Source organism: Abramis brama (assembly GCF_963993115.1).
Source record: "Abramis brama genome assembly, chromosome: 25".
Lineage (NCBI taxonomy): Eukaryota > Metazoa > Chordata > Actinopteri > Cypriniformes > Leuciscidae > Abramis > Abramis brama.
In genome coordinates, this window is record NC_139987.1 from 19,262,222 (window position 1) to 19,286,193 (window position 23,972).

At 38.1% G+C, this 23,972-nt stretch overlaps 3 protein-coding genes across 3 annotated transcripts in view; 2 read left to right on the forward strand and 1 right to left on the reverse strand.

Annotated features, from left to right (window-relative positions):
* Nucleotides 1–23,972, reverse strand: part of LOC311076043 (uncharacterized protein) — a 198,364-nt gene that overhangs the window by 146,894 nt on the left and 27,498 nt on the right. The window lies entirely within an intron of this gene.
* LOC311076591 (olfactory receptor 1E16-like) lies at nt 881–1,870 on the forward strand (the record flags this gene model as incomplete). Its single annotated transcript, XM_084104927.1, has 1 exon — nt 881–1,870. One exon carries the CDS (start codon nt 881–883, stop codon nt 1,868–1,870), a length of 990 nt encoding a protein of 329 aa, XP_083961053.1.
* On the forward strand, nt 21,704–22,696 carry LOC311076593 (olfactory receptor 2AT4-like; the record flags this gene model as incomplete). Its single annotated transcript, XM_084104929.1, has 1 exon — nt 21,704–22,696. The coding sequence occupies one exon, from the start codon at nt 21,704–21,706 to the stop codon at nt 22,694–22,696; it is 993 nt and encodes a 330-aa protein (XP_083961055.1).

Here is a 23,972-nt window from a genome sequence, read left to right on the forward strand (position 1 = left end):
ATGTTTAAAACATTTCACCTGTTTTCACACACTTTCCTATTTCCTCAATGTTTTCTGCAAAACTCTACACAAAACTGCCCTCATTTTGCACAGGTTTAACCATGTTCTAATTCAAAAAACACAAACACATAATATAATTACCTCAAGTGTCACAATGTGAACTGAAATAGCACACATTTATTCATGTGTAAACATTAAGAGGAACCAAGCCAAACTTCATTCCATAGTTATCTTCTAGCAAAACACATTCCCCACTCCCTAAACCCCAAAGGTCAGCCCAGTTTCACAACATCAAATGATTAAAAACATGATCCTTCATGACGTGTTGGACCCTACAGGCTTTAACACGGATTCTACGCCTATAAAACAATGAAACCACACGCATCTGCACTAATCACTGAGAAACGTGACACACTGAGCCAGGAATACTCTTAGCAGATGTCACATAACTCAACAGAGGAATAATCAAGGTAATCATGTGATCAGCTGAAATACAAACCAAAATAACATTTAGATTTTTGCAAATATTTGAAATCATAGAATGTTTAAATAACTTAAAGAAAATTCATTCATCTAAATTAATAACTAAATAATGTTCTTAAATGAATGTATATTTTACATGTTGTTTTATGAAAAACAATATTTATGAATTATATATTTTATACAGTAATTTACAATAATTTATAATTTCATAAGTGAATTTTATTTAAAGAATTTTATATTATCATTATTATATTGTATTTTTAAATGTTGCCAAGGATAATTTTTACTTCAAGAAAATATTAAAAAAACAAATCAAAGCCATTTTTACAAGGTATGTTGTGTAAAAGGCAGATACATTTGGTTCTTTTGTAAACAGATGTTAACTGTATGTTTTAGTATGTCACAGGCAAACGAAACTGCAGCGTCTGTTGTAACCGAGTTTTTCATCGTGGGCTTCCCTGGACTTCTGCCCAAATACTACAGCCTGATGGCAGCACTTTTGTTCTGCATCTACATCGCTGTAATCACTGGAAACTCTCTCATTGTGGTCCTGTTTGTGACTGAACGCAGCCTCTTTAAGCCTATGTATATTATCATGCTGAGTTTGTCCTTGTCTGATATTGGTTTTTGCACAGTTGCTCTGCCAAAAGTCATTTCTCGCTACTGGTTTAATGACGGTTATATAACCTTCTACGTTTGTCTGTTTCAAAGGCAGCTGATTCACTATTTTGGGACCCTAAACTCTCTTATTATGATGATCATGGCTCTAGATCGGTACTTGGCGATCTGTTACCCACTAAGATACCTTGTTTTAATGAGTAATCGCACTATGAGACTTTTAATAGGGCTTTCCTGGGTTACTGCAATGATTGCCCCAACCATCAGCTCAATGCAAACAGTGAAACTGCCATTCTGTGGGCCAAATATGATCGCTCATTGCTTCTGTGACTCTGGGTCTATGAACCAGCTTGCCTGTGCTAATGTCAGCCAAACGAACCTCATTTCCTATGGTGTAGCAATGTTTGTGCTTCTCGGGCCATTCTCTTTTATCATCTTTTCATATGCATGTATCCTGGTGTCTGTGCTTCGAATAGCAAATGCACAGGGTCGTATGAAAGCCTTTTCTACCTGTGCCACACAGCTGACTATCATTATTATCTATTATGTGCCACGTTTCGTTGTTTACTCCAGTTCTAACATCCCGAGCATTCAGATAAACAGCAGTCAGAGGATTGCCCTGGTCATGTTCTACAGTCTGCTTCCACCATTAGTGAACCCCTTCATCTACTGCATCAGGATCAAAGAAGTCAGACAGTTCTTTCTCAAATGGTGTGTCCAGAGAAACAGGATGAGTCTAAAAGTCCATAGGTTAACTATTTCTAAATGAGATCATCTGCCTATCCATGTTCTGATGTATCACATTACATTCTGTTTATATGCATTTACAATATTTGTTAACAGGGGCGTCGGACTGGGGGTAAAACCATTACAGATTACCAGAGCCCCAAGGGGAGAGAGGGCCCTTGAAAAGTCTGGAATATATCTTATTTTACCTGGATATTTTCATTTCCTAATTAAATGGACATGGGAACATGGGAGCCCATCAGGACTGCCTATGCATAGGGCCCCGGGATCTTGTGCTACAGGGGCGTGGTTTTTGCACAGTTGCTCTGCCAAAAGTCATTTCTCGCTACTGGTTTAATGATGGTTATATTACCTTCTACGTTTGTCTGTTTCAAAGGCAGCTGATTCACTGTTTTGGGACCCTAAACTCTCTTATTATGATGATCATGGCTCCAGATCGGTACTTGGCGATCTGTTACCCACATAGTTTGTTAATATAGTTAGTATAGTTAGTCTAGTTGTATATATAACTATATTAACAAATATTGTAAATGCTTTTAAACAGCATATAATGTGCTACATCAGAACAGGGAATGTTATATATATATATAAATAATCCAAATATAAATGAAAGTCAAGAGCACATTTTTAGTACATAGTCATACCTGGAAACAAATCCTGTTCAAATGGGCTATATGGGCCATTCTACAGAATTGGTTCAAAGTTAGAGTTGGAAACATCTTGACAATTTTTTTTCTTTTTCCACAAATTTTTTATACATGCAAATTTTATAATATCCAAGGTAAACATTTCTAATAATTATGCAGTTAATTCTCATACTGTATTTTCAGAAAGTTTTGGAATATATCCTCTCCCCAAATGTGTCACTAATAAAAAAACAATAATAAATAATTTAATGAGAAGGCTTATATTGACCTATTAAGATTTTTTTTTTACATCTACCTTGTAAATATATTTTTTGCTTTTTTATTAAAAAGTGCTCACATGTAAGTCAACAACAATTACAATTTTAACAATATTTCAAGTGTAATCTTTCTCTTTTTTTTAAGTATACATTTTATCATACATATTTCAAAGTTAATATACAGTGAGGAAAATAAGTATTTGAACACCCTGCTATTTTGCAAGTTCTCCCACTTAGAAATTATGGAGGGGTCTGAAATTGTCATCGTAGGTGTATGTCCACTGTGAGAGACATAATCTAAAAAAAAAAATCCAGAAATCACAATATATGATTTTTTAACTATTTATTTGTATGATACAGCTGCAAATAAGTATTTGAACACCTGAGAAAATCAATGTTAATATTTGGTACAGTAGCCTTTGTTTGCAATTACAGAGGTCAAACGTTTCCTGTAGTTTTTCACCAGGTTTGCACACACTGCAGGAGGGATTTTGGCCCACTCCTCCACACAGATCTTCTCTAGATCAGTCAGGTTTCTGGGCTGTCGCTGAGAAACACGGAGTTTGAGCTCCCTCCAAAGAGTCTCTATTGGGTTTAGGTCTGGAGACTGGCTAGGCCACGCCAGAACCTTGATATGCTTCTTACAGAGCCACTCCTTGGTTATCCTGGCTGTGTGCTTCGGGTCATTGTCATGTTGGAAGACCCAGCCTCGACCCATCTTCAATGCTCTAACTGAGGGAAGGAGGTTGTTCCCCAAAATCTCGCAATACATGGCCCCGGTCATCCTCTCCTTAATACAGTGCAGTCGCCCTGTCCCATGTGCAGAAAAACACCCCCAAAGCATGATGCTACCACCCCCATGCTTCACAGTAGGGATGGTGTTCTTGGGATGGTACTCATCATTCTTCTTCCTCCAAACACGTTTAGTGGAATTATGACCAAAAAGTTCTATTTTGGTCTCATCTGACCACATGACTTTCTCCCATGACTCCTCTGGATCATCCAAATGGTCATTGGCAAACTTAAGACGGGCCTTGACATGTGCTGGTTTAAAGGACAATTCCAGTGAAAAATGAACCTAGGGGTAATTAACACATGGTTACCGAGTCGATTGTTCCCTGGGATGCGTTTTCATGAAAATCGAATGTAAAGAGTTTTATCTCTAAAAACAGATTAGCTTATAACGCTAGTATATGGGGCACAGAGTAAGTAAAAGTAAATCGCTAGTTAATACCACTAACAAGGCTCAAAATAGCCTCACACTAACACGGTAGCATAATGAGGGTCCCTACATGCAAACCAAAGCATTGAGAACTTTGTAAGTGTACAGACAGTTTAATAAGAAGAGACTTTATAAAGACAGTACATTACGCGTTAACAGGCAGCAGGCATCTTGGAAAACAGTCTCGACTAATCGAGTCACGAACGCCGCGCTACGTTATATTTCACAAACGTAATTCCTATCGACCAGCTCACTTAGCACGGCGTTCGTGACTCGATTAGTCGAGACTGTTTTCCAAGATGACGCCTGCCTGTAAACGCGTAATGTTCTGTCTTTATAAAGTTTCTTCTTATTAAATTGTCTGTACACTTACAAAGTTCTCAATGCTTCGGTTTGCATGTAAGGACCCTCATTATGCTACCGTGTTAGTGTGAGGCTATTTTGAGCCTTGTTAGTGCCATTAACTAGCGGTTTACTTTTACTTACTCTGTGCCCCATATACTAGCGTTATAAGCTAATCTGTTTTTAGAGATAAAACTCTTTACATTCGATGTTCATGAAAACGCATCCCAGGGAACGATCGACTCGGTAACCATGTGTTAATTACCCCTAGGTTCATTTTTCACCGGAATTGTCCTTTAAGCAGGGGAACCTTCCGTGCCATGCATGATTTCAAACCATGACATCTTAGTGTATTACCAACAGTAACCTTGGAAACGGTGGTCCCAGCTCTTTTCAGGTCATTGACCAGCTCCTCCCGTGTAGTTCTGGGCTGATTTCTCACCTTTCTTAGGATCACTGAGACCCCACGAGGTGAGATCTTGCATGGAGCCCCAGTCTGAGGGAGATTGACAGTCATGTTTAGCTTCTTCCATTTTCTAATGATTGCTCCAACAGTGGACCTTTTTTCACCAAGCTGCTTGGCAATTTCCCCGTAGCCCTTTCCAGCCTTGTGGAGGTGTACAATTTTGTCTCTAGTGTCTTTGGACAGCTCTTTGGTCTTGGCCATGTTAGTAGTTGGATTCTTACTGATTGTATGGGGTGGACAGGTGTCTTTATGCAGCTAACGACCTCAAACAGGTGCATCTAATTTAGGATAATAAATGGAGTGGAGGTGGACATTTTAAAGGCAGACTAACAGGTCTTTGAGGGTCAGAATTCTAGCTGATAGACAGGTGTTCAAATACTTATTTGCAGCTGTATCATACAAATAAATAGTTAAAAAATCATATATTGTGATTTCTGGATTTTTTTTTTAGATTATGTCTCTCACAGTGGACATGCACCTACGATGACAATTTCAGACCCCTCCATGATTTCCAAGTGGGAGAACTTGCAAAATAGCAGGGTGTTCAAATACTTATTTTCCTCACTGTATCTATATATATATAAAATATATGTTTGATATAGCCTACATTGGAGCAAAGTAAAAAACACATAATGCAACAAAGTAAAATCATATGTTTGATATAAAATATCATGTTCATGTCAGCAAGTGCGAATGGTACATCTGGTCTCAAGTGTTTTTCAAGGTCAGGTAGGGTGGTCTCATTTTAAATATCCAATTCTTCACTACCACTGTGATGTTAAATGGTAATGGAATTGAAATATTCTTAGTCTGAATTATTCAAAGGAAATGCAGCAAGGTGTAACCTAAATAATAAAATCGATGGTACAGTACGCATCAATAAATCTTGTAATAACAGTAATCTATATTCAATCACAATTAGGAAGAAATGCATGTATATATATATATATAAATTAATAATCACTTTGTTTGTTCATGAATCTTCCAGTGCAAGCCACCTATGCAGATCTAAGAAGTGACTTGGAACATGTTTAGGCATACAAGAATGGAGATTGTGCATTCCTTGCAACAGTTTTGTTTGTGTTTGTGTGTGTGTGTGTGTGTTTGTGTGTGTGTGTGTGTGTGTGTGTGTGTGTGTTGTGCTGGCTAACTCACAGTCGATGACAGGCTTAATTTGTACATTTTGTGATTGATTGAAGTGCTCACACTTCAGATCTATCCGTTTTTCTGATGTTTCTGTTATTAGTGGTATGTTGAGAAATCAGGGGCCCTCTGATTTTCCAACCACTCTAATAACGGGTAGAAAGTTTAAACATTTAGAAATTTAATAGCAGGTCTGTCTCTGCTTTATAATTTTCATCATTGACTTCTGACTTTAGCCATTCATATGTATATTACAGTGTTTTCCCATGAGTTGGCAGTGTGTTGTGGATAGCGTATGCTATGTGTGTCTCTGTTAGACCGTGATCATGGGATCGGCTGTACCATCCTATGTGTGTGAAGCAGTGATGCGCGGGTTGATCCAAAATGAGCGGGTGCCTGCGGTCACCCGCGGTTACGAGTCATCCAAAAATATTTTTTAATGATATTCGGGTCGCGGTCGGTCGGGTCGTTTGAAATAAAGATGCCAATTAAACCTTTGTAATTTATATAGTACTAGACACAATTTTCTATGAAATACATAGGCCTACACTTTATTGGCTGAATAACTGGCAAGAAGTACGATGACGCACGAGCTCAGTCTGCAGGTAGAGATGGAGGCGGCAAGAGAAAAGGTGAAGACTGGGGAGTGGAAGGTCCGCAAATACACAAATAGAAAGAGCAAAGTGTGGGAGACATTTGCCGAAATAATGAAAGATGATGACCAAAGTGCTGGCTTTGTCATGTGTACTTCTTGCGATGCTATTTACACATTTGATAGCCACAAAACTGGCACGACCAACCAGGCACGGCGCCAGGATTCCAGTTTTGGATGGGCCAGACCAATTGTGGGTGGGCCTTAAATTAAAAACGTTAAATAATATTTTAAAAAAACGTTAAATAATAATAAAAAAACGTTATCCAATCACTGCTTAACCTAATAAAAAAATATTGACTAATATAGCCTACTGTTATATTATCTGTGCGTATACATAATATAGATTTCAATAGCTTGATGCTCTTTAACCCTCTGGGGTCTAAGGTGTTTTTGGGGTCCTTGAGATGTTCTGACATGCCCTGACATTTTTGCTTTTTTCAGTTGCTTATAAACATATTAATGGCAAAGGTGTAAATTCACTCTATATAGCACAAACAGGGCTACCATCATATGTGAGCACCATGCATGTACATGTTTGTATTTTTGAGAGAATAATGTTTATGCATGGTTATTGAAAAAACTAAAAACTAAAGTTTCTGAAATAAGGCCATAAAACACATTCTAAATATGTGTCAATAAGACTTTTGACTAATGGATGTCATCGCCTAGTGTTTTTTCTTCAAAATTATGTGAAAATCATCCTGCCTAATCATTCACAGAACACAATGCATTGATTTAAATTTTGCAAAACACTTTCTGTCTGGAAAGGCAATATGCGGAGTGGGCGTCAACGATCATGCATATTTAGTGGTTCGCACCTGGAGACAATGGGGCCCACATACTTAATGAGCCATTCATTCAGGTGTGTCACAAGAAAGAATGCAAGAGCAACAGTTGGAAGCATCTCGTGTTTTTTTTATTTTTCCACAAATTGTGCTTGCAAATTGGCCTATAATATCAAAAGGAAAACATGTCTAGTAATTGTGCAGTTAATTCTCATACTGTATTTTAAGTTTTGGAATATTTATCCTCTCCCCAAATTTGTCACTAATAAAACACAATAAAAAATGATTTTAAAGAAAAGGCTTATATTTACCTTTTATTAGTTTGTTTACATCTACCTTGTATTTTTTTTTTTTATTAAAAAGGTTACAATTACAACAACAATTCAAGTGTAATCTTTCTTTGTAAAAACTAAAGTATACATTTTATCATACATATTTCAAAGTTAAGGATTCATTACTTGAATATAGCCTAAGCTACATTGGAATAAACACTATAACATATTATTTGATTATTTTTGACAAAACATACTATATTTAACATATGAGCAAAAATTGGCAAACAAAAGCTTATTTGAGGTGGCAGATATTTTACAGTAAAAATTTATAATCTATCCAAAACTAATCAATGAAATGTTGTCTTTCATATGTCTGTAACATAGTAACTTTCGTTTTTATTATAAGAAATATAAATGTTAATTTGCAGTTTAATATGTTGCTTATACAAATACATTTTATTTCAACATATTTCACTCGATTTTTACTCAGTAGCCTATAGCAATACAGTTTGCTAAAAGCGAAACATTCACAGACAGAAACGATTCAAATTTAAACCGTCTTTTGCCAGTTGTGGTAAACAGCGGCATCTCTGCCGTTCATTCATTCATTCATGCACAGATACGCGCCGCACTTGAGAATGAAAAAAAACTTACTACATTATTCCATAGCCTCGGATCTGTTGCTCCTCGTACTTCTGAGGTAAATTTTCCATTATAGTATTATTCCTCACAGCGCTGCGAGACTGTGTAAACAAGTACAATGATCTGATGTGTTTTCTCGAGCTGATGTGGGCGTTCACAGTTTGCAGGATTGCCTCAGACATTTGCATTTGAATAGCGCGCGCTCTCCGTGGGCGGAGTCACATTACATCTGAATGAGCTCTAATTAGCTCGACTGGAATCGCTCTCTTTTAATGCAGATTTCACAAGATGAGAATATTTGTTTTTTATATAAATTACTTCATTTAAAAGAAGAGAATTCAAGCTTCATGCCTGTGTGTCTGTATGTCTGTTTGACTGAGTATTCGCTGAGTTACAGTTCATTTTCGGACGCGTTTCAGAATGGACTACACGGACAGAGAGAAAGCAGAACTCACTTCGTGTTTATTTTTCTTTATTTGGCAAAAAGCACAACACTTTGTTTTTATTGTGAGTATACACAAAAATAATACACATTTAACAGGATCGATTGATGTATAACACAAGCATATTAGATAAAAAGTAATATTTTATTTTATTTATTTGTTTTCACTGATAAGGAAAAAAACGAGCCTATCGCGCCGGCGCGATAGCCGACCTCAGGGGGTTAAATATTTTGTGTCATTGTTAAAAGTTTCGGCGCATAGGACGGACCTATCCGTGATCGCTCTCCATGGTTCTGACCAAAAAAAGAGCGCTTTGGAATCTCCATTACGCATCATACGCATCATACCTGGGCTGCATTTTGCGATAACATTGTCTCTTAGCGCGCTACGAAGACTCTTAAGGTATAACTTAACTAAAGGTATACTACCACTAAAGGTATATAATTGCTAGGCGTCTTCAGGGCTATCATAGACTCGCGAGGCAGAGGCGCTGAAAGGCAGAGGCGCTGGCGCCCTCCTAGCAACGGCGCTGTTTTTGGTAAAACATGATTTTGACGGTTTGACGGTTTGTTTTATAGAAAACTCTTTTTAAAAGATTTTCGTTTTGTATAAATTGTATCTTAATTTTGATCAATGTTTTATCAATCAATTGCCCGTATTTAATGAATAAGAAGCAAATATATAGCAGACAATGTAATAAGGCGCCGGCACGATCACTTGCATTGCTTGTGCCTCACAGTTTTGAGAAATATAGGCTATATATTACAGAAAGCTTGAAATGTCTGAAAATATTCAAACCAAAATAAATAGGCTACTCTCTGATTATGTAATCCATATGAAATGTGCATTTCTCTCTGGCGTTCATGGCGAGTCCGCATCGTCAACTTCATCTTTGCAGCGACACAGAAAACACCAGTTTATTACTAAACAATTAAATGTCTCCTTGCTAATTTAGACACATTCATAATCATTACTTTAACCGGTTCTTTGTGGCAAGCTTTATGCGTGCGGTCATAACGCTTATTATCCTGTAGGCTATAGCCTATTTAAGTAATTAAATTAATATAAAGGGGCGATTTGTCCACTAATGGCTTAAATGAACAACTACTAGTCGACTAGAAAAAAAAAATTAGTCGGAGGCAGCCCTTATTCCACATATTTTCAAACCAGCAGGCCATTCTGGGTTGAGCGGGCGACCCTACGGAATGAGTGAGCGGAGCGGAATATTCAGAATTGCGCTCTCCGCTCACATGCTCTGATCGGAACAAACCCGAACCTCACTGTCTGCTGAACTTGCGCAGAAACATCAAAATAGACATAGCCAGCTTTTTAAAATTGTTTTTAAAACTAAACATTTAGACTATTTTAGTACAAATTATGAGCTTATTGACGATTTTTTATAATTCTTGACAAAATAAGAATATGTTAAATTTTTTTCCCAATGACGCTACGATGAGCATATACTACTTTTAAAAAATGCGGGTCAGGAAGCGGGTCGGGTACAATATTTTCTCTTCTTTTTTTGCGGTCCGAGTTGCGGGCGGGTTAGTTGAAAACATCGGTCGGGTGCAGGTTGTTTATACATTGACCCGCGCATTACTGGTGTGAAGCTATCTGGATCTGTTAGTGTGAAGATGGACAATAGATCTTTAGTGAAGTGACACTTTTGGACTCTACGTCATCTTTATCTTCTCATGATGTGTAGTGTTCAGCCTGGATAGACTTGATCTATTCCAGGTGATGATGCTGTGAGGCTGTAGTGATGGAGGCATGTGTTCAGTGTTCATGTCTAGGAGATGGGTGGAACATAATCTATAACAATTGTGTTGCAAATTTAGTTCCAGTTTTATACTGGGAGGTCATATTTACGCAGTGATGTACTATTGTGAGATGTTAACGGCTGCTTGAAGTGTCTTTTCACTTTTCACTCCCGAGTCTCAGGTTATGTTCTAACAATTCCGCTGTCCTGGCTTTGATCCAGGTGGGGTCCGGCCCGTCTTGGCATCCGTCCTCCGAGGAATTTGCAGAAGTAAACTTAAAACAGAAACAAATGCAGAGAGAACCACAGTTAATTCTGATATTTTCAACAACTTCAAATTCAGACATATGGAATTTTACTTTTACTTGCTCCATTATCATGTCCATTGCAATTTTAATTCCAGTTGTCACATGAAACCGAGTTTCATTGACCAGGTCTGAATTATTGCTGTTGTTTCAGTGCACTGTGTGACACCTGAAGCTGCTCTTGCAGTTCAGCCTTCACAGTCTGCTGTGTCATATGAGCATTAGAGATTAATCAGAGTTTTTATCACTCGTAGTGTCATGAGTTCCAATGAGTCAATGCTCATGGCTTTACTTCAAGTTGCTCTAATTACAGCCAGATCTGTGGGTTGCCCGTTTAGCATTTGCTATGGTGTCGTTCACACATTTAGTTGGTGCAGATCTTTTGTGACCTGCAAAAGGCTTTGGTACTTCTGTCTGATGTTAGCTATTCACACCCTCCTTGTAAATTTACTTCTCTGATCAGATTCAGTTTAAATTGGTGCACCCCAGTTAAGGATGATTTGGTTTGCTATTACCTGTGCCACACTTCTAGCCATGTTTTTTAAAGGCAAAAAATAAAAGCACACCCCTCCCCTTTTTGCACTGGTTAGCACACCAATGAAATGTCACACTTCTCCAATTAATGCCCTGCTTGGCGATTATAATATAATGTATATTAGAATTTGAGTAATAATACATTTATAATATATTTAAGAATATAAATTAAATTATATTGCTTCTGGTCTCTGAAGAGTCTCTGGAACAACTTATTTGTTAAAGTGTTTGTTTTTCAAAAGATGATTTATTTTAGATTTGGCCCTGTAGTCGCGTAACACTCAATGAACCGCCAGCTCATGCTAAACGCATGGTCAAATCTCTGCTCATTCTCATGTCAATACATTTGAATATGAAAAGGTTTTTGGCTCAGGGCTGATGAGATGCACATTCGCTGTTTCTCTTTTTTCTTTGTTCTATTTCAAATGCCTTTTCGTTTCATCTAGTCTTTTTAAATGGGTCATTTTAACGTTTGTTTATTCTATTTACTCTTTACTTTATATTTTACCCGCTTAGATCAGGAAACTATATTGCTTTGAGTTCCTCGCAATGTCTCTGGCACAATTTCGTCAGTTCCGATTATCAAAACAGATGTAATTGGCTAAATATCTGGGATTTGCAGTATTCACATGTACATAATCGAAGATATGTACATAGCCCCCTTGAATGCCTCCTCAGGAACTTAATTCAGTCGTTTCCTTTAATAGAAGTCTTGACCACCATTAAAAGACGTTAGTCGATCAACTTTACCTTTCTTAAAATGGCTTTGGTTTGGCCAAGCTTATGGAATTCCACGTACACGTATCTAAAGTAACATTAAATTACAACAGAAGTAATTAGACGCACCCAAATCTAGGTTGATCAAACAGCATTTGCTGATTCTAGACGGAAAATAACTCGTCTCCTCATCCAAACACACTTGAATTTGATACGAGGTATTAGTCGTCACTAATCTCTGACGCAAACTTGTGGAAATATACAAATCCGTTTCTACTTGGGAAAAATAATTCCGGAGTAATTCAGAATTAATTCAAACGTAACAATTTATAATTTTTGTTCAAAGTTCAGTTACTGCGTTCTCTGACGCGTCTCTGGAATGTTGAATATGAAAAGGTTTTTGTTTCAGGATTGATGAGATGCATGTTACAGTTTCTCTTTTTAGATTTCATTGTCTTGTGATTTACATTGTAGCCACATGGCAAATCTCATGCAATCTTTTACTGCAGCTATATCAAAAATAGCAGAGTTTCCACCAAGGAGACAAACAAATTCAACATAAACACACTTGATATTTAATCCAGTTTACACAAGATACATGGCCTAGCATGCATGGCATCTACAACCTTTTACCTAAGTGTTTCATACAATACTTACAGTAAAGCAATCATGTGTTTTAAAGAATAAACTTAACTAGCCTATGTGCACATTTTAGCAGCACAAACAACTATAAAGTGTGTTCTATGAGCACAATGTGTTAAGCACAACTACAAATTTGAAAATCCAAACAGAATCATTGCAAACATGAACCTATGCATCACATCATCCTGTTTTTCTCAACCTTGCTTTTCATAAACAAATGCATCGACTTGTCTTTTTGTTTATCCAATTACATGTTTTCCGATCGTTTACAAACGTAAAATTTTCTTTCTGTTGTTTGCTCATTCACATCACATATTGCTAGTGTTTCAACAAAGCCGATACAACAATGGCTGATTTTGTCTCAGCACTTCTAAAAAGGCAAAAATAATTGACTTACCACAACGGCGGAAGAAAGAGAAGATGTTCAAACCTCTTGTTGATTTTAAAATCCAAATACTTTGCTGGAAAGCATGTTGCTCATCTGTGTTGCGAGATCACGTCGCCACTTTTGTAAGGCTCACGCTCGATCGGCCCAAAACCGGCATCTGACCAGTGCGGAAGGTCTTAACGTGTTACTGTCTTTTCTCGAGGCAAAGTATTTTTTGATTAAATGAATATGTATTCTCTCGTTATTTCATCTGACTACATAAATGAAAAGGTTTTTAATGATACAGTATCTGTGCATCATTAAATGTGAGCGAATGTTTGACTATTCTTTTTAACTCTTTAATGAAAATAATGTCAAAGTCAGTTAGAATAATCAAATGTAACAATTTATTATGTCAGATGTACCATGCCAATTTCATAATCAATTCAAAGATAATCAATACAAAACATCAAATGCTCTGGAATAGAGAGAAGATGCAAACCCAACATTTAGATATACATGAAGCTGAGAGGTCTCATTCTCAGCCTCACGGGCTAATCTGAGGTACAGAAAGGCCCCGAATCCCCTGCTGCATTTAATTATATAGTCAAGAGAGAGATGAGAAAGTGTAGAGCCTGCGGTAAGCAGAACTACTTTCAAAACACTTAGGCCATGTCATGAGTGTAGGAACCCATAACCCAGTTACAGATTATTTCCACATCTGCATAGTTGACGATTACCGCAATGCACTAGAAATTTAATGAGGCATTTGTAAACCATGTTTTCCGCCAAAATAAAAGCTTGATGCAGTTTGCGTCAAAATAAAAGATCATGTGCTTATCTCTTTCAAGTATAGAAATTGGTACAAAACTAATTATGAAAGTTTCCTTAATTTTTTAGTGCATTTGTTTTACAAAATATGGCTATTACTGTCATAGGATTAATATTATAACTATTATTATGTAGTGTAATGTAAATAGACACTGTAACTAAAAGAGGTTTCAATTTTTCTTTGTTTAATTTGCACACTGAATATGGGTTGGAGCTTTTAATTTTGAACTCTCAAAGTGCACCAGATTGATGAATTTAACATTAAAATGCACAAAATTTTCTTACGGGGGGGGGGGGGGGGGGGGGCATGCCCCCAAACCCCCCTAGAAGGACCGAGGTCCACCCACCACAGTTTTACCAAAAATCCTGTAAGAAACACAGGTATTGCTATGCCAATGCAGCTTATAGCTTGTTTTAGGATTCATCACTGTGGAGAATAGTTCAACTGTATTAATAAATTTAAAATTTTTACTTATTTCATCTGTTAACTCTCACTTGTTCCTATACTCACTCATTATCTGGCATTAGTGGTTTTAAGGAATAGGAGATGGTATGCATATATTTAAGGGCGTGCAAAGATGGGTGGTGTTTATGATCATATAGTGGGCCAGTCTGGGCCAAAATGCCAGGGCCGATTTTTTTTGTCTCAATATAATCAAAAACTGAGATGCAAGACGGCAAGTTGCATTTTAATGAAACGAGAGACCGCATCTGCGGGCCTCACTCCTGTCCAAATCCCCCAGCAGATCAGCCTGATATGCCTGGAGCAGTGCCATAGTGTGTAAGCATGCTCCAGCCTGACCTGCTGCCGTATATGCTTTGCCCACAAGTGAAGATGTCGATTTTAAAGGCTTTGTGGGCAAAGCTGAGGCCTTCAGAGACGATGCTGAACCAGGTGACAGATAGCTCGCGAGCGTCTGTTCAGCCTGGGGCATCGACTCATAACCATACTCTCTCAGCCCTCTAATCCCCAAATAAACATGGACTTGGGGATTGAAAAGCCGAGAAGAATTTGGTTTAAGGTTTTGTTTCTGTTTCTTGATTTATGGTTTATGGTTTTGTTAGGAAGCACTCATCTAATTTACTTTTAGGACGAGCGCCCCTTTTCTCGGCTGGCCAATCAATGTGTAATTTATCAACAGCTCGAGTTATCACCTCCACCAGCTCCTCATATGCTGGGGAAGAGGATGGCGAGTCCCCTTCCCGTGTGATTGTGTCACTGCCAATGCTCAGCACATCTACCTCCTCAGAGCTAGAGCACTGAAGCATTGGGCTCTCTTCCCGGGCGGAAGAAGCCACAGCGCGGGCTTCCGACACCGGAGAGAGAGCACTGGATCCCCCAGGACAGGAAGGAGATAAGGCCCTCGGACCCGTCACCAACCCTTCTGAGAGATCCTTTTGCGATCCCCAGGAGTGCATTCTCCGTGCTGCCTCGGCAGCAGCGGGTCCTGCACCCTGAGGAGCGCGAGCCTGACCACTTTCCTCAAAAAGTGACAGACGGGAGCGGAGCATGCTAAGCGGAAGCTTCTCACAATGCTGGCAATCCTCGAAGGCTGACACTGCATGCTCCACTCCCAAACACATTACACAAACCTTGTGTGTGTCCCCACCCATTAAATAACGCAGGCAGGGAGAAGCACAGAGTTTGTATAATTGACCCTTCGCTAAGCCACGCCCGAAAACCGCCACAGGCCAATCGTGGCTTAGCAACCGTAACTAGGCGCGGGAGGTCTAGCAAGCTTTCGAGTGAGGGAAACATGCCGAAGCGTTGTGCGTATGGATTGTGCAAATCTGATACCCGGTATCCTAAAAGTTTGGACGGGGTGGTGGATTTTGTTCCCTTCCCGAAACCTAAAACCCAAGGGGAGAAATGCCGGGCGTCATCTTCATTTATATAGCGCTTTTAACAATGTAGATTGTTCCAAAGCAGCTTTACATTGATAATAGGAAATTAAAAGTAAAGTGTTTTGGCTTTATAGCAGCTCTAGAATAAAGTTATTGTCCAGCTCGTGGATCAAGCAGTGTGATTAAAGGAAAGACGGAGGCTCACTGACATAACTTAACGGTACTTAAAAATATATTTCAGCATTTTGTTAATCGACGGCCAAACTAGTAACGTTACCCCAATCCGATCGCGACTCTCCCGGTGTTAGTTCTAGTAAAAGTAAAAGGTAGTTAGTAAAAGGAGGGAACATCAGGGGGCTTGCCGGAGATCTCCAAGGAAAAGGTTGGTATGCAAACTTAATCAGTTCATAACGGTAAGTTAGTCCGACGTGTGAGCAGTAGCCTTAGCCTGGCGCGCTAAAAATACAAGCGGGAGAATGTTATCATTGCAAAGTGGTCAGGCTAATGTCGTGTGTTTATTCCACAATACATATGGATAAGCTGTTTGTTTTATAAATATTAGAATATTTTCAAATTTCACTTACCCTGCTGGGCATGCACAAAGCTGTTCCTCACATTTGTGTGTTTCCCATTTGAATGGTCAGCGTACGAGGCGGCTGCTGCTTGCGCTTGGACCTATCGCTTTAACTACAATTTTGATGAAATTATTCTCTAATCGTTTGCATATTATGTCGTGGATATAGCCCTCGAATGCATACTGCAGTATTGCACTCTCATATTGTCACCTGTTCGGCAAAAATGACTAATTATCTCCTTAGGAATGTCTGAAACCAGTGCATTCATACTGTAATAGACGTCCCAGGCGCAAAAGCTTGACAGGCGTAGCAACAGTAACTAAGGAGGGCGGGGCTTAGCGAAGGGTCAATTGTTTCGCCATAATAGATACGTGTACAGACAACAGTAAATATAATAGACAGAGTAACACAGATCGCTTGCTGAGGCAACAGAAGCTAATGCCGGTTACACCGGATGCGCTTTTATATCTTCCTGGTCATGACGTCACCCGCCCGTGACGCTCATTCATTCCATTGGACTAGTTGACATAGATGCTTCAGACGCATTCATGCCGGGGGCGTTCCCAAAGCGTTATCGACGCATCGCGAGTTCCCTCGAAAAGGAACTACAAATATTCCATGTATTTCTTTTATTAAAAACTGGATAAATATAAATATATATTAGGGATGCACGATATTGGATTTTGGCCGATATTCGATATACCGATATTTATGCCGATGCCGATGCCGATACCGATATATATACAAATTTTTCGCCTGATATATTTACACTTTAATTTTACTGAAGAGAAATCCAAGTCTCTCTCCTGTACTGATTCTACCATAAATGTATCATTTTACAAATGTAGACAGACATTCACCCCTGAAAAACAGGTAAATTATTTCACTTGGAGAATAAATGATATGCCAGTGCAACATTTTATTTTTAAGTTTAGACTTCGAAACTTCAGTCCTTAAGAGTAAAATAAATACATATAAATTTTCAAATAATTTTTTTTACATCTTTTCCTACTGGAACAGGTCTACCAAATGTTCCTCCAACATAGTGGTTAACATGACATTGTACTGAAACTTACAGAAAACACTTAAAGTGCGCAAAACAAGCAGGTGTAGTCCAGACCTCAACTTCAGTCTTGAGGATCCACTTTAAAGTATAATCAAACTTAAAACCAAGCTCCACATATTATCTTGTGAGCCACAGACAGTCCGGTAACAACTCAGTGACAAACAATGTGCTCTCTGTATTGCAAAAAATAACATAAAAATACAAGGACAAGGAATAATACTTATTCTTTACTTGAACTTGAGTGGTGAAAACCTTTTCAGTCCAACTAACTAGGGTGACAACTTCGGCTGACCGGTAGGCTTCTGTTCAGCTATTTTTTTAATACCAGAGGTAGGTTTTTCTTCACAAAAATAAGCATCTCTGCTTTTTCACCATCCATTCGATTTCTCTGTTTATCTATCACATCAGAGGCAACGCTAAAAAGCCGTTCACTGTCAACGCTTGTGCAGGGCGCACACAGGTACTTGCGTGCAGCAGGAGCGAGGGCAGGGAAACGGGCCTGGTTGCATTTCCAGTACTCCAATGGACTGTGGTTCCTGGGAATTGTGGGTTCGGCCAGGTATGAGATGACCTATGAAGTAACAGAATTCCAAAATATTACTTACGGATTTTTTTATTTTTTTACTTTATGCTTTAGGCATTAACAGAGCACCAACGTTTTTTTCCAGAAATCAAATGATTTATTAGTTGCACGTTTATTATTACTACCGTACACATAGCGAATTATGATAATAAATAGGCAATTATCTATGTTATGACATTGCAGAATAATAATAGCGAAAGTCGCATTATTAATTAGGATGCTTTCGGTCCAAAAGTGAAATATTCTAAAAAAAAATAATAACCTACATTTGTGCATGTTTGATGCTTACCTGTGACACTGACGTGGTCTTGTCTTGCTCCTTAAACATGACATTCTCCTCCAGAATTTCATCATACATATCCAGCAGTGATCCTGTTCGGGTCCTCTTCTCTGGGGGATCCTCTGTGCTGGCATCTGCATTGCCGCTCATGTCATCCAAAACTTTGAGCAACAGGTCGCGAGCACTCCTCTTTTTTTCCTCGTCAATGTAGCGGGCATCAAGCATGGTTGCAACAGAATAAAGTGCCTCACAATGCACACCGTTGAAGCGATGATTGACGGCTTCCAGCAGGGTAGTTTTGGTAGTCTTGCACTCCTCTGTCCGTGTCACTCGGCCGGCCAAGCAGTCGTGTCAGTGCCACAACCGTGGGGATCACATCAGCAGCAGAGGCCTCTGCAGAGCTTATATCTCTGGTCAGCTGCTCAAAGGGGGTGAGAAGTATGATCATATTTTCTATAATTCCCCACTGATTTGCCGTCAAAGTTGCAGGAAGCTCGAAATCAGCGGCATAAGCACCTAGTGCCCTTTTCTGCTCGACCAAGCTTCGCATCACATAAAATGTCGAATTCCATCTGGTAGCGATATCTTGTTGTAGTCGTTTTACCGACATTCCGAGCTCTTTCTGTACATCCTCCATTCGACTGTATGCCAGCTGGGAGTGTTTGAAATGTCCAATTATTCTCCTTCCCACGGCCACAACATCCGCCACGCTGAGACGACACGTCATTCACTGCCAGTTGCAGTGAGTATGCCATGCATGGTAGACTTGACACACCAAACTCCATCATAGCTTTAGCCATGTTACGGGCATTGTCACGTAGCATGACATGTACTCGTTCTCTTTCTATTTTCCATTTCCCAAACATACTTTCAAATGCGGACGCAATTGCAGCTGCTGTGTGAGAACCGGAGCATTCAGGTGAGTGTAGGACAGCTTTTTTAAGGGTGAAATCTTCGTCTATCCACTGGGCAGTGAGTCTCAACATGCTCACAGGACTCACACTGATGTCCAAATATCCATGGTGAAACTAATGTAACACTCTGGAGTTCAGGTAAGGCCACGTCAGACAAATAGCGCCGGCTAGGCATAGCATACCGCGGCTCTAGGTGCATCATTAGCCTCCTGAAGCCAACGTCTTCCACCATGCTAAACGGCTGGTTATCAAGAGCAATAAATTCAATTATTTTGTCGTTAAGATCTTTTACCTTTGGGTGGTCGCTGCTGTATTTTCTAACTTTGTCAAAGGACTGAAGTAGAGGCTGCTGATGGGTTTTTGCCGGAATTTTTTCCTTCTTACTTTTCAAAAAGTCTTGGTGCTGCTCAGGATGATGGCTCTTAAGATGTGTAATCATATTTGTAGTGTTGAAAGACTGTTGTTTTACGCCTCCTCGCATCACTTGTGCTTTACAAATATTGCAAATAGCAAGTTTGTTATCTGTTTGACAGATCTCGAAATGCCTCCACACAGCTGACATGTTGTAAGTTTAAGTTTTTGGCGCTCAAGCTACGTTCATGGTCGTCGCGCGCGCACATGAAACACGCCCCCCTATCGGTTTGGCTCATCGGCAGAAATATTCACATCGGCCGATGCCGATGATGGTCATTTTAAGCTTTTATCGGCCAATACCGATGTTGTGCCGATATCATCGTGCATCCCTAATATATAGGATATAATGTGTGTGTGTGTGTACATTATATATATAATATTTGTTAATACAGTTAGTATAGTTATATAAACAGCATGTAATGTGATGCATCAGAACAGGAAATAATATACAGTGGGTACGGAAAGTATTCAGACCCCCTTAAATTTTTCACTCTTTGTTATATTGCAGCCATTTGCTAAAATCATTTAAGTGTAGAACCATCTCAAGGATGATCAGAAGAAATGGACAGCACCTGAGTTAAATATATGAGTGTCACAGCAAAGGGTCTGAATACTTAGGACCATGTGATATTTCAGTTTTTCTTTTTTAATAAACGTGCAAAAATGTCAACAATTCTGTGTTTTTCTGTCAATATGGGGTGCTGTGTGTACAATAATGAGGAAAAAAAATGAACTTAAATGATTTTAGCAAATGGCTGCAATATAACAAAGAGTGAAAAATTTAAGGGGGTCTGAATACTTTCCGTACCCACTGTGTGTGTGTGTATATATATATATATAAAAAAAAATTTTTTTTTTTTTTCTCGCATTCTTTCTTGTGTGACACACCTGAATGAAAGGCTCATTATGCAGGACATTTTGCGGGTCATTGTCTTCTCAGGTGTGAATCAGAGCATTATTCATGATTCATTATTCCGGCCTTTAAAGTCTGTGATGTGTGTTAGACCTTGCCACATTTTACTGGAGTCATGTGCAATATAGTAATTTTTAAACAATGTTTCTATCTTTTTAAAAACATTATCAAATCCGTTATCGTTTATTTTTCCATTATAAAATGTCCTTCAAAGGTGTTCTGTGTGAGACAATCAATAGTGTATGTATTGGCTCAAAATGCGGAATCCTCCAGTCGGATTCATCAACTGTAATGTATTTAAATTTTTGTCTTATTTGAGATATTTGCTTTAAAATATAGTACATAATATTAAATTAAAATAAATAAAACAAAAAAATAATGCAATAAATGTTTCTTGAAATTTGATTGGTGTTATGGTGTGTAGTTATTTACCCACAAGGTGGCACAAAAAGCTCACAATCTTGATGTAAAGGAGCTGTTTGCTGTCCAACTTGACGAGTCATAAAAGAGACTTTTAATAATAGGCCCAAGATATTTTGGGCTGGAGAAAAAAAATATTTATGTTGCACCAAATTTGAAATTAAACGGCTGATGTTTCTGTGTTGTGCAAATAAATGTTATATCTATCAGCGAAGAGGAACCAAGCCAAACTTCATTCCATAGTTATATTCTAGCAAAACACACTCCCCACTCCCTAAACACCAAAGGTCAGCCCAGTTTCACGACATCAAATGATTCAAAACATGATCCTTCATGACGTGTTGGACCCTACAGGCTTTAACGCTGATTCTACGCCTATAAAACAATGAAACCACACGCATCTGCACTGATCACTGAGAAACGTGACACACTGAGCCAGGAATATTCTAAGCGGATGTCACATAACTTAACAGAGGAATAATCAAGGTAATCATGTGATCAGCTGAAATACAAACCAAAATTACATTTAGATTTTTGCAAATATTTGAAATCACAGAATGTGTAAATAATTTAAGGAAAATTCTTTCATCTTAATTAATAACTAAATAATGTTTTATAATTAATGTATATTATTTTACAAGGTATGTCAAAAGGCAGATACATTTGGTTCTTTTATAAACAGATGTTAACTGTATGTTTTAGTATTTCACAATTTAGCAAATCAAAGCCAAGCCATTTTTACAAGGTATGTCATGTGTAAAAGGCAGATACATTTGGTTCTTTTGTAAACAGATGTTAACTGTATGTTTTAGTATGTCACAGGCAAACGAAACAGCAGCGTCTGTTGTAACCGAGTTTTTCATCGTGGGCTTCCCTGGACTTCAGCCCGAATACTACAGCCTGATAGCAGCACTTTTGTTCTGCATCTACATCGCTGTAATCACTGGAAACTCTCTCATTGTGGTCCTGTTTGTGACTGAACGCAGCCTCTTTAAGCCTATGTATATTATCATGCTGAGTTTGTCCTTGTCTGATATTGGTTTTTGCACAGTTGCTCTGCCAAAAGTAATTTCTCGCTACTGGTTTAATGACGGTTATATTACCTTCTACGTTTGTCTGTTTCAAAGGCAGCTGATTCACTATTTTGGGACCCTAAACTCTCTTATTATGATGATCATGGCTCTAGATCGGTACTTGGCGATCTGTTACCCACTAAGATACCCTGTTTTAATGACTAACCGCACAATGAGACTTTTAATAGGGCTTTCCTGGGTTACTGCAATGATTGCCCCAACCATCGGCTTAATGCAAACAGTGAAACTGCCATTCTGTGGGCCAAATATGATCGCTCATTGCTTCTGTGACTCTGGGTCTATAAACCAGCTCGCCTGTGCTAATGTCAGCCAACAGAATCTCATTGCCTATGGTGTAGCAATGTTTGTGCTTCTCGTGCCATTCTCTTTCGTCATCTTTTCATATGTATGTATCCTTGTGTCTGTGCTTAGAATAGCAAATGCACAGGGTCGTATTAAAGCCTTTTCTACCTGTGCCACACAGCTGACTATCATTATTATCTATTATGTGCCACGTTTTGTTGTTTACTCCAGTTCTAGCATCCCCAACAACACTCAGATAAACAGCAGTCAGAGGATCGCCCTGGTCATGTTCTACAGTCTGCTTCCACCACTAGTGAACCCCTTCATCTACTGCATCAGGATCAAAGAAGTCAGACAGTTCTTTCTCAAATGGTGTGTCCAGAGAAACAGGATGAGTCTAAAAGTCCATAGGTTAACTATTTCTAAATGAGATCATCTGCCTATTCCTGTTCTTATGTATCACATTACATGCTGTTTATATGCATTTACAATATTTGTTAATATAGTTAGTATAGTTATATATATAACTATAATAACAAATATTGTAAATGCATTTAAACAGCATGTAATGTGATACCTCAGAACAGGAAATTTAATTTGTCACACTGCAGGCACATTTATCAACTCTATTATATTTTAATTATAAATAAACCATACATTTCCTACTAAATGTTCATGCAGTTTTGGTTGTTTCATTAGATTACTATTAGTAATATGTTCTATTATTTTATTAACACAGGTCTTGGCTACGAAAGATTTGACGTTTTCATTAGTATTTCTCATAAAAAAATAAAAAAATAAAAAAGCAAATGCCAGTTAAAATTGTGATAATTTACTCACTTCTTTGTCAAAAGTCACATTATCGAACTGGTAAATTTCAAATAATGTCACACTTAATTTTAGTTAAATATTATTCATTGATAATTTATGCACATGACAGTGTCCTGCTGAGCTATGAATTACTGAGCTAGATTCTTACCAAAGACTATAGATATAGAAAGATGGTTCCCCTTCAGTCAGTCACATTCGACGTAGAGATGAAACTGTGTGAAAATTTCATACCACGATTATAGTGACCAAAATTATCACGATTATCATTATTATCACAGTTTTGTTAAAATGAGATGAAAATGTTCAAAAAGAACTGAAAACATTTCAACAAGTTGTATATTTGAAAATCAACAAACAACAAATAAAATTAGCAGTTCTATGCACATTTTTTAAAGCATAAACATTAAATTATATGACCGTCGTCAAAAGCAACACATTATAACACAGCGCACATCTCTTGTATCACCACAGATGCGGTCTCTTGTTTCGTTAAAATGCAACTTGCCGTCTTACATCTCAGTTTTGATTGTATTGAAAATTAAATCAGAGGACTTTAGTATTAATACTAATATAATACTGTGGTAATGATCATCTTGTCTGGATGATTGTTTTGTATACTGTAAAAATTGAACTACTGTATAAACATCTCAGTTTTATAAGATTTTAAAACATCTCGGGCCATTTTCTGAGGAATTGAAAAATTAAAACAACCAACCATCTCTGTCAAAACAAATTTCAGAAGATATTCATTTGAAAAAATACTATTATAAATGAGGTTAGTGGATAATTCAGCAGCAAAAGTTATTCTTATAGTTATTATTATAGTGGGTGAAAAAAAACATTTAGTGGGGAACAAATAAAACACAAATCTCTGT